The following is a 14,622-nucleotide window of genomic DNA, read 5'->3' as shown; positions in this document are numbered from 1 at the left end:
TCAGGGAAAACAAATTATCAGAATTGCTAGACAATTAGATGTCTAAGAGCAATAGCAATTGTAACAAATTTAGTAAACCACCTGGAGGTTTACTAAAAGAGATGGCAGTTTTTCTAGCCTTTGGAATTACAATAGCTGGTTTTCTACCAAAAATAGATTGAGGCTGTTCATATGAAACTGGATTAGCTTTTCCCTTTAGCCTTCATGTCATAATACATCTATGAGAAGGCAACCTTTGATAAGTGTCCATTGGTTTCTGGTGTCTGCATAATTAGTGTGGTGAGGCTGTCTGGCTATGCAGCTCATAGGCAGAGTAGCTCTGCACAGAGAGGTTACCATGCTGTGTCAACTTTGTGAGTTTTGCAGTACAATAATGTATTTAATAAATGGTACAATCTTTGCAAATATTCTGTTCTAGGTCCCTTTCCTTGCAAGGCCATTTCCAAGATTTACTGGCTAACAACAAAGAATGGGTGGGTATTATGTCTGATAATGTTGTGTGTTCTCTGTATAAAGTGACTTTTTAGTAACAAGAGAGGCTCTTGCTGGAAATCTGCAGCTGGCTGAGACACTGCCAGGTCTTCTTTTCTCCATATAATAAAGGCTTGTATATACTTATGAGACAAAATGTTGCTGTCTCTCTTTTAGACAATTAGAAATGATGTGTCCTTGTGTACAGGATTTATAATCTACAGGCTTTCCTACTCACCTAACTTTAATCATCCTGTAATCTATACAGCTCCATATCCATATATCCATATGTCATATCATTCAGTGAAAAGCCAGAGAACATTTATTTATTTATCGTATGGCACATTCACATCGCAGTTCAAGAGAATAAAAACACAGGAGATAAAATACAAGATACAAAATATGGAGTATAAAATTAGAGACATATGTCTAGATTACAAATATAATTTTTTGCTTCATTTGTCACAGCCAGGAAACAGTCGAAATCTCTGTTATAGGCTCTGTTTTGGCACTCTGTCACTATATGTTCAATAGTTTGTTCTTCGGCCCCACAGTCACAATTCGGTGATGTCATTTTGCCCCACTTATAAAGGACATCAGCACATCTACCAAAGAACAGTCACTTTGAGGTAAATTCCTGAGGCCTCGAAGTTAAGGCAGCCAGTTAATCCTAGTGATCTCCTGGCTATGTCACATCGTGTTAAAATATGCCAGAGAACAGTGGGAAATACAGTGAACTGAAATGTCAGCTAAAGATCAGACAGAAGAATCTTAAATACTGCTGCAAGTGAAATAATTTATTTTTATTCATACTTCAAATTTAGTCACCGCCCATCTCACTCAGAATGAAAGGGCTCCTCTAAGTACCTAAACGATAACAGTCAGGGTTCCATCAGACTGAGGGGAGAAGTTCCACAATAAGAGGCCACCACAAACAAAGGCTTCTCTTTGAAGGGGCATAAGGAAAAGCAGTGTACATTTCAGATCTGCATATAATCAGATTTGTTCGTTTGTTTGTTTGTTTGTTTACAGGACTTGTATGGCCGCCTATCTCATATGATGACTCTAGGCAGCTCACAATAATCCATTAAAAACATACCAGTTAAGAACAAAAGTACCCTTCTCCCCAGGCACCAGACCAATCATCCTCTCAGCTCAACCCCCATCCTAGCCCAGTGCTTGTGGGAGGAGCCATGTCTTCACAGCCCACTGGAAGGCCAAAAGGGTGGGGGTCCCTCGCATCTCATGTGGGAGGCTGTTCCAAAGACCACCAGTGAGACACCAGCACCAGCCTATTTAGGCCTTACAATGCCTCTCTTGTGCCGCCTGCTTTGTTTAACCCTTGCTACTGACTTCTTTCCAAGATTTAATTCTAAAGATGGAGAGATGAGGTCTTCCAATGATAAGACTGTTTTTTAACTTCTAGCCTTGCTGTTAAGGTGAAGACTCAGAATCTTATTGTTTTTCTTTAAGGCTCCCTTACCTCATATTTCAAGGAGGGATGCCTCGAGCAAGCTATGGTGACCGGCATAGCATTTCAGTTGTTCATGGCAGTCGGCAGATTGCGTTTGACTTCACATCACGGGTGATAGACTTCTTTGTCATTGCCAGTGCTGATCCATTTGCAGGTATGTAGAAAGCTGAAATAGCGGTGCAACATAGTGTCAGTTCTGGACTCTTGGAGACTGATTCAAACTTTGATTAGTGAGTAGTTTGTTCCCTTGTCACACCGTTTCTTTATATCCCTTAGAAGAACTGAACTGCTTAGGTTCAATTACGTTTATAACCTAAGCCCCTTAAGTTTTTTAAAGACTGAAGCAATGATTAACATGCCCATAACTCAAGATGTGCTTCTGATGCCTTGCTCCAAATACCTCTTTTGCAGGGGCACATTCTGCCAAGTATCACCTCCTTCTGCAAATCATTTTTGGTGGTGTGCCCAGGTTTTGGAATATTCTTTTGTGAAGGTATCCCCAGATCTCTTTTGCAAATATTTAGATGCCAAGTTAGGGCACTGTTGTTCACTCACGTATTTCCGTTTTGTTTTCTGCTTTATATCCAGCCTTTCATCTCATAGGCAGAAACCTGCTATAATTTGCCAGTGATTTTATTGTAGGTTGTTATCATTAGATTCTTTGTTGTGTTACAGTACGTTTCACATATATTATGCACTGATCTTACTCCACAAATTTGTATTAAATCTGCATTAAAGTGTGTTGAATGTATTAAATATTTAACTATGTATTTAAAAGTGTTAAATATGCATTAAAATGAAAACAATGTTCAGAAATAAGGGTGAAATATAAAATAAAACATTGAGGAAAATTGATTTTAAGTATTGGTAGTAGTTGAAATGCCACATATTTTTCCCTATTGTAATACACCGGTGTAACAATCTGAAACCTTACTCTGTTGAAAGTGGGAGGCTATTTCATAATGCTCACATCTCTTTCTGATTTGCACCAACAAATCAGAAAGATTTGTTGCCCTTAATTGCTATCTGGAACATTTAGTTGTACAAACAAATAGCTTAGAGCGAGAAGGAAATTAGACCTGCATCTTGTACTGGTGATTACTTGGAACTGATGAGAGGCAGACTTCAAGGTGAAAGGGCTAAAATGTTCTTTGGAGTGTAAGCCAACCTTTCTTAACCTGATGCCCCGCCCCAAAAGGTATGACCCCTAATTTACCAGGTAGCACAGGGGACTCATACCAGGTTGGGAAGACTGCCTTAAGTATCTGCAAACGAGTAAGCTTTCTTTTGGTGGCTTTGTGTGAAGTCCTGAGCTTTTCCTTATCTTGGGCTTGCTCCAAGCCCTGAGCTTTTCCTTATCTTGAGCTTGCTCCATCGCTGGCTTTGCTTCAGTTGCTGCTAGACAGAAGGAGCTGTTAATGCTGTGCTGCCTTGCTGTTCCTTTTGGGGGTGGGGTGGAGAGAGAGAGAAGTACAAGCACTGTGAGATCAGCTTTCTTCAGCGTTGCGGCCAAAAGGGTCAGTGCAACCTCGGTCCCCTGGAAGTTCAGGGTCCTAGTGATTGTGCTTTGCTGACAAGCTGCTGGCACAAACTGCATTAATTGCCATGTAAACCGGAACTGTTGCCTGCTTAATCCAGGAAATTGTTCAGTCATCTGAGGTTTCTGTGGCTAGCAGTGGCTGCTTTCCTAAGCCTTAGCCAATTGTACGTGCTGTTGGGTTTGCTCAGCACTTTGAGACCGTCGGTCACACTTTGTCAATGAGTAATGCTGCTATAATTGCACGCCTGGTGTTGGGAACCTGTTCTGTTTACTCAGGGTCTGGGCTCCGATCAGCTGGGATTGTTTTTGAAAAGGCGGGTTGCAACTGTGGAGAGTGTGCAAAAATGCTGGCTATTCTGGCAGATAGAAATGGTATGAGTAGAGGACATCTCTCTTTTCAAAGAGCTGCTTCTGTGGAGAAACACTCTTTTGTACTGTATGTGTTTATACCGTGTTCTCTGCCTGAAACGCACCACCAGAAATGGCCATTTCAGATGGCTTTGTACATCTGCTTAGCAACTCCTAATGAAGGAATGTTATCAGTAGTGCTTAGCCAAGTTTACACTGCCAGCAACCTAAGATTACAAAGCATTTAGTACTTGTGGTTTTCCAGATGATTTTGTGGGAGGAAGTGTGTTTTATTGGACCACTTTTAGCATAGAGTGGGATATACTTTTAACAGTGAACGTGCGGGCTATAACATTTATAGACAAATAACATAAATATAAAAATGAAAACCGCCCTTCCATCATACTCCAGTTGGTATTGCCTAGGGGTAATCATGAGGCAGAAAATGTGTTGAGTTTCATACTTGAAACAAAACAAGTTCCAGAGGTTCTGTTGATCTGGCTAGAGTCAGCCACAATTTAGCAGAAACTGTTTGCCTTTTCCACGTTTCAGCAGAAACAAAACCCAAAACAATTACAGGTGCTACAGCCAAAGGAAACAGTGGGATTCAGAATAAGACTCTTGACTGCATAAATCTGGACAGCCATTGGATGGCAGCAAAAGGATACAGAAATTTCTCTTGGTCTAGTAGCTTCCTAAGTTCTAGATCTGGTATCCTTAGCCTTATAGCCTTCTTTGGACTCAAGTGCAAAGTTGCAGTGAGAGGGTAGGTATTCCAATTGAAAGGAATATGAGAGGAGAGAGACTGGCTTTGTCTTTTTGATCAGTCCTCAGGGCAAGAGACATCCTGGCAAAAGATAAGAAATTAATTCCAGTCAGTTCACTAAGAGGTAACTTTACATGTTGGAATCACTGTCCACAGCTATGGCTGGGATTTGGCTGTCCAGAGGAACAGCTCGTAACCAGGCAGATTCATCTGCTGTATGAGCCATGTTCAAGCACCTTGGCCTGAAGAAGCACCTGCACCTTGGTCCTGTATTTTGGGAGGTGCCAGGTTTTACAGGGGCAGGAGCAACCACAACCCTGTCTGGCTTGAAGACACCCTGGTGAGGGGGTGAAGTTCTAATATTGAGTGATGTGAAGCGGGTCTGGCTGGCGAAACATCTCTCTCTTTGGTTAGGAGGCAGGACGTAGAACATTGTCCTCTTGGAGTGAGAAGGCATGAGAACAGGAATTCCAGGAGCTGGGTGGGGGTGGGGGGGTGGTTCCTTACTCCTAGGGAGGGGGTGGGGCCTAATGAGAGGCAGCCTGGGGGGGAACGGGTGAACTAAGTGATACAGTGGCTACTTTCTCTCAGTTCCTGGGGGCTGTGGGGTCTGGATGGGGAACAACAGGCTTCAGCTGAACCCTGGTAAGATGCAGTGGCTGTGGATTGGTGGCTCCTCGGTATCCGGGAAGTTGTCATCTTTAGTTCTGGATGGGGTTGCACTACCCCGTTCAGAACCGGTGTGTAACTTGGGGGTCCTCCTGGAGTCACGACTCCTGCTCGCAGAGCAGGTGGCAGTCATGGCCAGGAGGGCCTTTGCACAACTTCATGTTGTGCGCCAGTTACACCCTTTCCTGGATCAAGATGCCCTCCGGACAGTCACTCATGCCCTGATCATCTCCCATATAGACTACTGCAACGCCGTCTACATGGGGCTACCATTGAAGTATCCGGAAGCTTCAGTTGGTCCAAAATGCGGCCGCGCAAACAGTGATGAGTGCTCCAAGATCAGCACACGTAACACCTTTACTTCATGAGCTGCACTGGGTGCCAGTTTGCTTTCAGGTCCAATTCAAGGTGTTGGTTATGACCTTTAAAGCCCTACATGGCATGGGGCCAGGTTACCTGAGGGACTGTCTCTTCCCCATAACATCGACCCGCCCCACCCGATCATGCAGAGAGGACATGTTACGGACCCTGTCTGTAAAAGAATTTCATCTGGCAGGGTCCAGGAAGCGGGCCTTCTCTGCAGTGGCGCCCACCCTTTGGAACATTCTACCCCCTGAGCTGAGGCAGGCCCCTTCACTCCCAACCTTCTGGAAGGGTTTGAAGACCTGGTTCTGCTGCCTCGCCTAGGATGGGAAGGGCTGGTGATGTAGAGTTCTCCCTACCAAATGGAAATTTGCCACTTGGATTCCATATTTATATTTATTTATTATTTTAGTATTGTAGGTGCTGATTCAGTGATTTTATGATGTTGAGGTTTTAAGGAGAATTTTATTGTAAACCACCCAGACTCCCCCTTTTTGGGGGAGAATTGTGGTAATAGAAATGTGAATAATAAATAAATACACGTTAGAGAGAGGCTGGCATGGCTCCATTCTGATTGTGATTGGCAGGTGATTCAGGCATGAAACCAGCAGTTACTTACCCAGAAGAGCAGGTATGCATAGAACATTCTGCACCTCCCTATTACTGCATTTCATGAAGGTGGAAGTACATATGTATCATCAACACCCAGAAAGAAGTCATTTGATTGTTCCAGAAGGCCCCTATTTTGCTCATCTCTCTCTTTAAACATGTCATAGAAATGCTGATTGATCAGTATTCAGACTGTAATATATTAATAGTGTACACAGATGATAGGTAGTAGGAAAACACGTAATGGCAATTTATTTATTTGTTTATATTATTTATTTTATATCCTTGGGAGAAGAGCAGTGACAAATCTCAATAAAATAGTTAAGAGCAGAGACATCACACTGACAACAAAGGTCCGCATAGTTAAAGCAATGGTGTTCCCCGTAGTAACACATGGCTGCGAGAGCTGGACCATAAGGAAGGCTGAGAGAAGGAAGATCAATGCTTTTGAACTGTGGTGTTGGAGGAAAATTCTGAGAGTGCCTTGGACTGCAAGAAGATCAAACCAGTCCATCCTCCAGGAAATAAAGCCAGACTGCTCACTTGAGGGAATAATGTTAAAGGCAAAACTGAAAAATACTTTGGCCACATAATGAGAAGACAGGACACCCTGGAGAAGATGCTGATGCTAGGGAGAGTGGAGGGCAAAAGGAAGAGGGGTCGACCAAGGGCAAGGTGGATGGATGATCTTCTAGAGGTGACGGACTTGTCCCTGGGGGAGCTGGGGGTGTTGACGACCGACAGGAAGCTCTGGCGTGGGCTGTTCCATGAAGTCACGAAGAGTCAGAAGCGACTAAACGAATAAACAACAATTTATTTTATAAATTTATTCACCGCCTGTCTCTCCCCAATGGGGGGACTCTGGGCGGCTTACAGTAAAACAAGATTAAAATATAAAACCATTACGATTACAAATACAATAAAAATATAAATATAATAAAATCTACATGGTGAAGAGATCTTAATTTTACTTACAAAAGCACACCGCTTATGTTTATAAATGCTGTCATGTGTTAAAAAAAGATTACAATCCCACCCAGAAGTCCTCCTGTTTTCAGTGCAACTTACTCTTCCCAATAAGTGTCTGTAAAATTGCAGTTTTAGTTTACCATGATTTGGTCTATTTATTGATTAACCTGTTTACATCTTTGTGTCTATTATGTCACATGGATATGTTATTTAAAGAAGGAGACAGTCTTTCCTTAAGGGAAAGAAGGAAGAACTCATTAGCTTTTTTTTTTTAATACTTCGGTTGAAAAATAAACCAAATTCTGCCTAGAATTAATTATGGATGCCTTTAGTTAACTTTTTGGTTAATTTAAATATTGCTACCTGTTTATTTTTTGACATATAAATTATGTGACAATTCAAAGTTGTATGTGAAGTTGTTAAATATGAAATTTTAGAAATAGTATTTCTAAATGTATTTATAATGTACAGTATTTTGATACAAACTTTCGGAATCCGGAAGGTCGGCGGTTCGAAACCGCGTGGCGGGGTGAGCTCCCGTTGCTCGTCCCAGCTTCTGCACACCAAGCAGTTCGAAAACATGCAAATGTGAGTAGATTAATTGGTACCGCTTCGGCGGGAAGGTAACGGCGTTCCGTGAGTCATGCTGGCCACATGACCCGGAAGTGTCCTATGGACAACGCCGGCTCCAAGGCTTTGAAACGGAGATGAGCACCGCCCCCTAGAGTCGGACACGACTGGACTTTACGTCAAGGGAAACCTTTACCTTTACCTATTGGCTGAAAGTTTATGCTGAGACTTTTTTTTTGGAATTGAAATGTGTGTGTAGCGATCACAGGGAAGAATCCACTTTGCTAAATTCAGTTTTAATAGTATGTGTTTTAGCTGAGGTTTAATGCTATAGCTTATCTGCATTTTGTTTTTTTAAAAGCAAATTAACAAGTTCTCCAGTAGATGTTGTGTCAAAGTTAGGGGCCGCGGTGACTCAGTGGTTAAGACACTGAGTCAGAGGACCCACGTGACGGAGTGAACTCCCGTCAGCTTGTCCCAGCTCCTGCTAACCTAGCAGTTCGAAAGCATGAAATGCAAGTAGATAAATAGGTACCACTTTGGTGGGAAAATACCAGGGACATGTAAGGAGCCCCCTCGGGCGTCCCCTGGGCAACAGTGATGTCACCAGCAAATCCTTTCAATACAGAAGCACCTTGGTAGGTGCTTCTGACACACACAAAAAAGTGTCAAAGTTGTAATGCAGTTCTTATTCTCCAGATCAATGTTCTTGTAACTAGCCAAGTTAGTATGTTTTAAGTACCTGAATTGGCCTAAATTCGGGGCTGAGTGTACAAACTGCAGTCTTTCATAAAAATATTAATGAACTGTAGGTGAAAGAATTCCTTAGCCCTTATACCAAACAATAGAATTCCAAGTTGCCTTTATGCAAATGTCCCTGTGGTCGTCTACTCCCTTCCATCATCTGATATGCTGAGCTCTATGATTGGCTCCTGCTTGGGCCAGATTATGGATTAGATAAGGTGCTGCAGGCTAAAACTGAATCCAGACAAATGAAAGAGTTTGGTTATTGGGAGAGATCTCATCCTTTCAGAAGGGACTCTTGTTGCTCTATTTATGATTTACTGATGTCCTTTCCTGGAGAGAGACTGTTCTGACTAAGCTGCATTGGTTCCCAATAGGTTTATGACTCAGATTCAAGGTGCTTGTCATTAAAATCCCTAAATGCTTTGGAACTCCCTACCTTGAAAGAATGTTTCCTCCTTAAGTAGTTACCTGGAAACTACATTCCTCAGATAAAAGCCTTTTGAGCATGCCATCCTGGAAAGAGGGTTGCCTTTATAAAAAGTTATAAAAGAGTCTTTTTGGTGGTGGGTCCAGTGCTATGAAGTTCCCTCCCATAAGAGTGCAGTCTGACACCTCTTTGGGGTGTTTAGGGAAAATATAAACACTTTTATACCTTATTGTGTTTCTGTTTACGTGCCCCTGGATTCTACAAAAATGACTCCCTGTGGTTTATGACATAAAAATGTGAGATTCTCCTAACCCAATACTTAGTTCTCATTTCTTGCTGAATCTTTAACCTAGATAAACCTTGTTACTAGCAATATTTACACATCAATGAAGCATTTTGAGCTTGTGCACCCCTCTGTGAAATGTTGGTTATAAATGACTCTCTCTCCTGCAGAGTTTGATGACCCTTCTGCCATGGTGGTATTGGCAGAGGAAGAATTAGTAGTAATAGACCTGAAGTCTCCTGGCTGGCCATCCATTCAACCTCCGTATCTTGCATCTCTCCACTGCTCAGCCATCACATGTTCTCACCATGTCTCCAACATCCCGTTAAAATTGTGGGAAAGGATCATCAATGCTGGGAGCAAACAGAATGTTCAGTATTCTAATATGGTATGACTTGCATGTCCTGGTGAAATAGGGATGTATTTGAAGTGGATGCAAGTTGTGATTTTTTTTTCCAGATTGATGCTGGATTTTGAGTTACCTCAAATAAGACTTTGGAGGCAGAAAGTCATCCAGCTTTTAAGGAAATATAGGAGCAAAGGGGAAAAGGCAGTCTCAACACCTGTTCCATTTGATAAGTTGTACAGAATCTATTTGATTTTTCGCTGGGTGAAAAATAAAAATAATTGTGAATTATCCTGCGATGGTGCTAAAGTACTCTTTGCTAGCAGTAATATAATATGGAAGAGGAAAACATTAGTGCATCCATTTTTATAGGCTGTGCAATAATTCATGTTTGATTTGGAGAGGTGCTCTGGCATGTGCAGAAGTGTGAATGCAACACCTGCCTGCTACTCATTAAAGCAGCTGCATCATTTTCCAGGGGAGGCTTGCTGCTGCAATCCTGGAAGCAGGTACACCTGCTTTAATTGGGTCAGGGACAGGTGCTTCATTTGCCCTCCTCCATAGTTCGAAACACCCAAATCAATTCCAAAGCATTGCATAGCTCACTAATAAAAGTATTAGTGGATAATTTTGCCCTAAAATTATCCTTGAGTTTGTTGTTATGTGGAGAGCTAAGCCTGGGTTTGGCCTGAGACCTTTCCAGTCCTTTCCCCACTACCTCTAATAGTATTTTTCTATGCATTTCTTTGCATTTTTCTATGTCACTCTTTTCTATGTCATGCAGTGAAGTAACTGTATCATGTAATTATATTAAATCTTGCCCAATTGTGTTGTATAGTTATCTGCTTATTGGATTTTTAAACTTCCAGGTTCAATTTCTGTTACTTCCAAGCAGATCAAGGAAGTGTATCTTTCTGAAATTTTGGAAAGATGTTGCCCTGTCGATTGGCAGAGCTCAAAAAACTGAAATGGGGTCAGATTTCATTAGCACTTAAGAGTTAAGATTTGCTGCCAACCTGGAAGATGCATGGTGGGCTGCATGAACTAACTCTGTCCTCTCTTACTGATCTGTCATATCCATGTTCCTCAGATCCTACAGCAAACCTGTTGTATAGATATTTATATAGCATAGGAGAAGGAAGACTCTGAACATGTATTAATATATGGCGTTTCTTCACAGGAAGTGGGATCCTTTTTCAGTCCTAGTCTATCCTCACATAGAAAAATTGTACATGAATGCATGCAGTCATACATGCACAGAGCCATTTCAGATAAATAGGTGGCTGATGGTTTTTAAGTGCTTTCTGCTACCAACTCTTTTATTCTGTAAATATATCACTGTCCATATCTTTTGTGAACTCTCCTCCCACAATTTCTCTTTTCCCTCTTCCCAGCCATGGCCAATTAATGGGGGGACCAGCAAGGCTCCAGATCCTCCCCAGCGGGATTTACTACTTACTGGGTAGGTATAAGCATGCAAATCCATCCTTGGTTTTATTCCTGTAGAAACAGTAGCTCAACACTTCCTTATTCCCTCTGCTTAGTCTGTGACAAGCAGTCAATACAAAACGAGGGCCATCCCCTTTGCAGCAGTAAATGTACTGCCAATCATTTTGGGACCAATTAATATTACAAACTTTAAAGTGGCTTTCTGAATACTCAGCTTTTAAAATAACTTTTTAACAAACAAGTAAGCAAGTGGGCTAGGATGCTACAAGTGATCTAATCTTGCCTTTCTATAGCCTGCTCTGCGCATTAAGTAGCCTCATATTGCTGCTTTTTCCATCTAGAATTTCAAAAGGAAACAAAAATGTTCTTAAAAGGCTTTCAGGATTCCTATGCAAATTCCTGATAAGGTTGTACTTAAAGACGTAGACACTCTGCCAGTTTAAAAGAGATTTGCATGCTGGAGTTGGGATATGATATTCCTGAAAGCCAAATGGTACTGACGCTCTGGAGTTACTACTACTGCTGCTGCTTCTGGAATAGGGCACTTCTTCACCAGACATCACATAACCTATCAGGATACAAACCCATTTCTGATGTACTGCTGTAAGCAGCAGTAAAATGGGAACAGATAGTCCTGATCCCACTAAAAAACCATCTCTGTATGATCTCACTTGCAGGTGCATGGAGAGTGTGTGCGTGCGTATACATACGCATGTGTAATGCCAACCTTTTAAAAAGGACATCCATTTTTTGTCACAAAAGTGATGTCCCCCCGGGTCAGACATGACTCGGTGCTTGCACTGGGGACCTTTCACCTTTCAGGCATAGTATGGGAGGCTGGCCCTAGGCTAGTAGGCCAAAAGTGGACTGACAAACATATTCAAATTGTTTATGGCAATTTATTTATTTTATATTTGCTTTGCTAATATGAGCAATGAAAGGGAAGCCACGTTAGAACATTCATTACAAAGAACAAGCCCCCTTCCAGGTAGATAATTTTTAATTACTTCAGAACTAGTGGAAACAAATATGGATAGATGATAGCTGTCCTACTTTTCTGTGCCCTGGTGAATGAACTAACAAGGACAGCAGGCAAGCATCCTCAAAAGACTTGCTGCTGCTGGACTCCTGCAGTCTGATATGATCAAGAAATATTCTGGGCAGCTCTTCTTTCTGTGCTAGGCAGTGGACAGATCAGCTCAGTATAGGTATAGGCTGCATACTATATATAGTATAGGCCCAATATTTATGCACTTGGAGTCTAATGACCTCCAAGTGGTCTTGACCTGCAGTGACCAGATTTCCAGCCAGCATGCTGACTGGAGATTATGGAATTGAAGTCTAAATTGTCTGGAGACAGCAGGTAGGGAAAGGCTGCTCTACAATATTTTGTCAAAACCACTTTGGGCTTTATGTGTGAAAAAGGTATTTTGAATAATGGACATTTTATAAGCCTACAGGAATAGCAAGAGGAAATTTAGATGATTGTTTTTGGTATTAATACTTAGTAAGAATAGACTGACATGCTTCCACTAGGCTGGACTTGATTGAGTAGTAGCCAGTCATTCAGCATCTCTCTTGCCTAGAAACTGAGGAGTGATACTGGTATAACCTGCCTTTCCCCTTCTTGCTTCTTGGCTTAGGCATGAGGATGGCACAGTGCGCTTCTGGAATGCATCTGGTGTGTGTTTGAACCTCCTGTATAAACTGAGCACAGTGAAGGTGTTTCTCACTGATGCAGATCCCAATGACAATATGAACCAGCTGGGAGAGGATGAATGGCCTCCACTGCGCAAGGTAAACAGCTTTAGCCTTCTGAAACCAAGGCTTGCTCCATGTTGTGTACTTTCAAAGAAGTGTTGTTTGCAACAAAAACCCTTTTGTGCTCATGTGATCTTTGTTGCTTCTTTCCCTGCTGTATTAGGTTGGCTCCTTTGACCCTTATAGCGATGACCCCAGGCTTGGGATCCAGAAGATCTTCTTATGCAAATACAGTGGCTATTTAGCTGTAGCAGGGACAGCAGGACAGGTACTAATAGGATTAACATATCAAAAGGGTTTGGATGGGCTATTGCAGCTCAGACAGCTGTGCTTCCACACTGCACTGATACAATGCAATTAAGAAGAAGAATTGGAAAACCAGATAGCTTTGAATGTGTTTGGATGCTACATCCTCTGATGTGTTTGATCTTCTCTATAATCCTGGCAATTTCAGGCTTGTGGGAATTGGATGCAGTCCATTCATACTCAGATACTGTGTCCCCTTTGTGCTGATCCTGGCTGAAAAGTGGATTTTCAGACAATGATCAGTTTGCACAGTGGAGAAATAATTTCCATACTCCAGCAAGCCACATCTCTTTGGCAGTGCCTCTGCATGCAGTGCACAAGTTTCTCTATTTACTGAACATGTTGTGTCTCCTAATACAGCTACAACTACAGGTAGTCCTCGCTTAACAACCCTAATTGGGACCAGAATATCCATCGCTAAGCGAAGCGGTCATTAGGTGGAACATCATGTGACTGCACTTAGCAACAGCAGTTCCAATAGTCCTGGCTGCAGTTGTTAGACCAGGACCTCACGCTTCTCCTGCCCTGCTGCGCTCACCTCCTCTTCAACTCCCCCACCCGCCTGTCTGCCACCCTCCACCAGCACCAGCTGACCTTCACTGTCTTCATCCTCCCACTGCCGACAAGGTGCGCCTGGCTGAGGCAGCTGCTGGCCTGTTGCAAAGCCTCACAAGCCTCACAAAGGGTCAGCAGCTGCCTCGGCTGGGCGTGCCTCATCAGCAGTGGGAGGAAAAGACAGCGAAGGTCACCTGGGGGTGCCAGGGGTAGGCAGCAGTGGTGGAGTGAAGGTGGCCAAAGGGCAGGGATGAGGGGAGGTAGGTGGGGGGGGGAGTTGAAGTGCACACTGCTGTGGCAAATGCAGGCAGGTTGCCAGGCACCTGAATTTTGATCATGTGACCATGGGGGTGCTGCAACGCAAATGCAGAGAGATCCAGTGCATCAACCAGGCCCTATGCCATGTGGGGCTTCATAGGTTATAACCAGCACCGCGAATTGCACCCGAAAGCAAACTGGCAACCAGTGCAGCTCACAAAGTTGACTGGTCCAGTGCAGATACATGGTTAGACATACTTGGGTTTGCAAATGATGTATCACCTATAATCAAGCAGAGAAGGACAGTTATGGCAAAGAGAAATAAATCACATATTCATCCATTTCATTGTAAAGTGTGTTGCTGTAGGTACAAATCAACTTTTAATGTCTCTATTGGATTTTCATTAAAAATATATTACATAAAGTAGATTCCTGCTGAACGTAGAAACATTTTAGAAACTGATACGAGAGTCATTTAGGTATTGGCTGCAAGAAGCGTTTGTACTGATTGCCAAACGGTGTTTCCTCATGGTTAGCCACTTGTCCAGCCTCCATCAAGATGAAAGTAGCAGCCTGTCATGCCCCTGTAGTTTTATGAATGATCTTTTGTTTACTGCTTTTTAAAGGTTGTCAAAAAATCAATTCCAACAAGCAGCTGGAGTAGTACTGTATACATGTAAAAGTCTTGCCAAACATGCCTCTTTGTTGCAC

The 14,622-nt window shown here is 42.5% G+C and overlaps 1 protein-coding gene across 3 annotated transcripts in view; it reads left to right on the top strand.

Moving 5' to 3' along the window:
- The window catches only part of LLGL2 (LLGL scribble cell polarity complex component 2), a 63,130-nt gene that overhangs the window by 31,775 nt on the left and 16,733 nt on the right, over positions 1–14,622 (top strand). For all 3 annotated transcript variants that reach the window (XM_063293105.1, XM_063293104.1, XM_063293106.1), the window contains exons 9-14: positions 419–473; positions 1,945–2,099; positions 9,407–9,624; positions 10,977–11,044; positions 12,675–12,828; positions 12,956–13,060. In XM_063293105.1, coding sequence (XP_063149175.1) covers positions 419–473; positions 1,945–2,099; positions 9,407–9,624; positions 10,977–11,044; positions 12,675–12,828; positions 12,956–13,060 — 755 coding nt within the window. The remainder of the gene's footprint in view (positions 1–418; positions 474–1,944; positions 2,100–9,406; positions 9,625–10,976; positions 11,045–12,674; positions 12,829–12,955; positions 13,061–14,622) is intronic.

The sequence above is a fragment of the Candoia aspera genome, chromosome 2 (assembly GCF_035149785.1).
Source record: "Candoia aspera isolate rCanAsp1 chromosome 2, rCanAsp1.hap2, whole genome shotgun sequence".
NCBI classification, from domain to species: domain Eukaryota; kingdom Metazoa; phylum Chordata; class Lepidosauria; order Squamata; family Boidae; genus Candoia; species Candoia aspera.
Note: the sequence above shows the minus strand (reverse complement) of the source record. Positions and strands in the feature narration are given on the sequence as shown.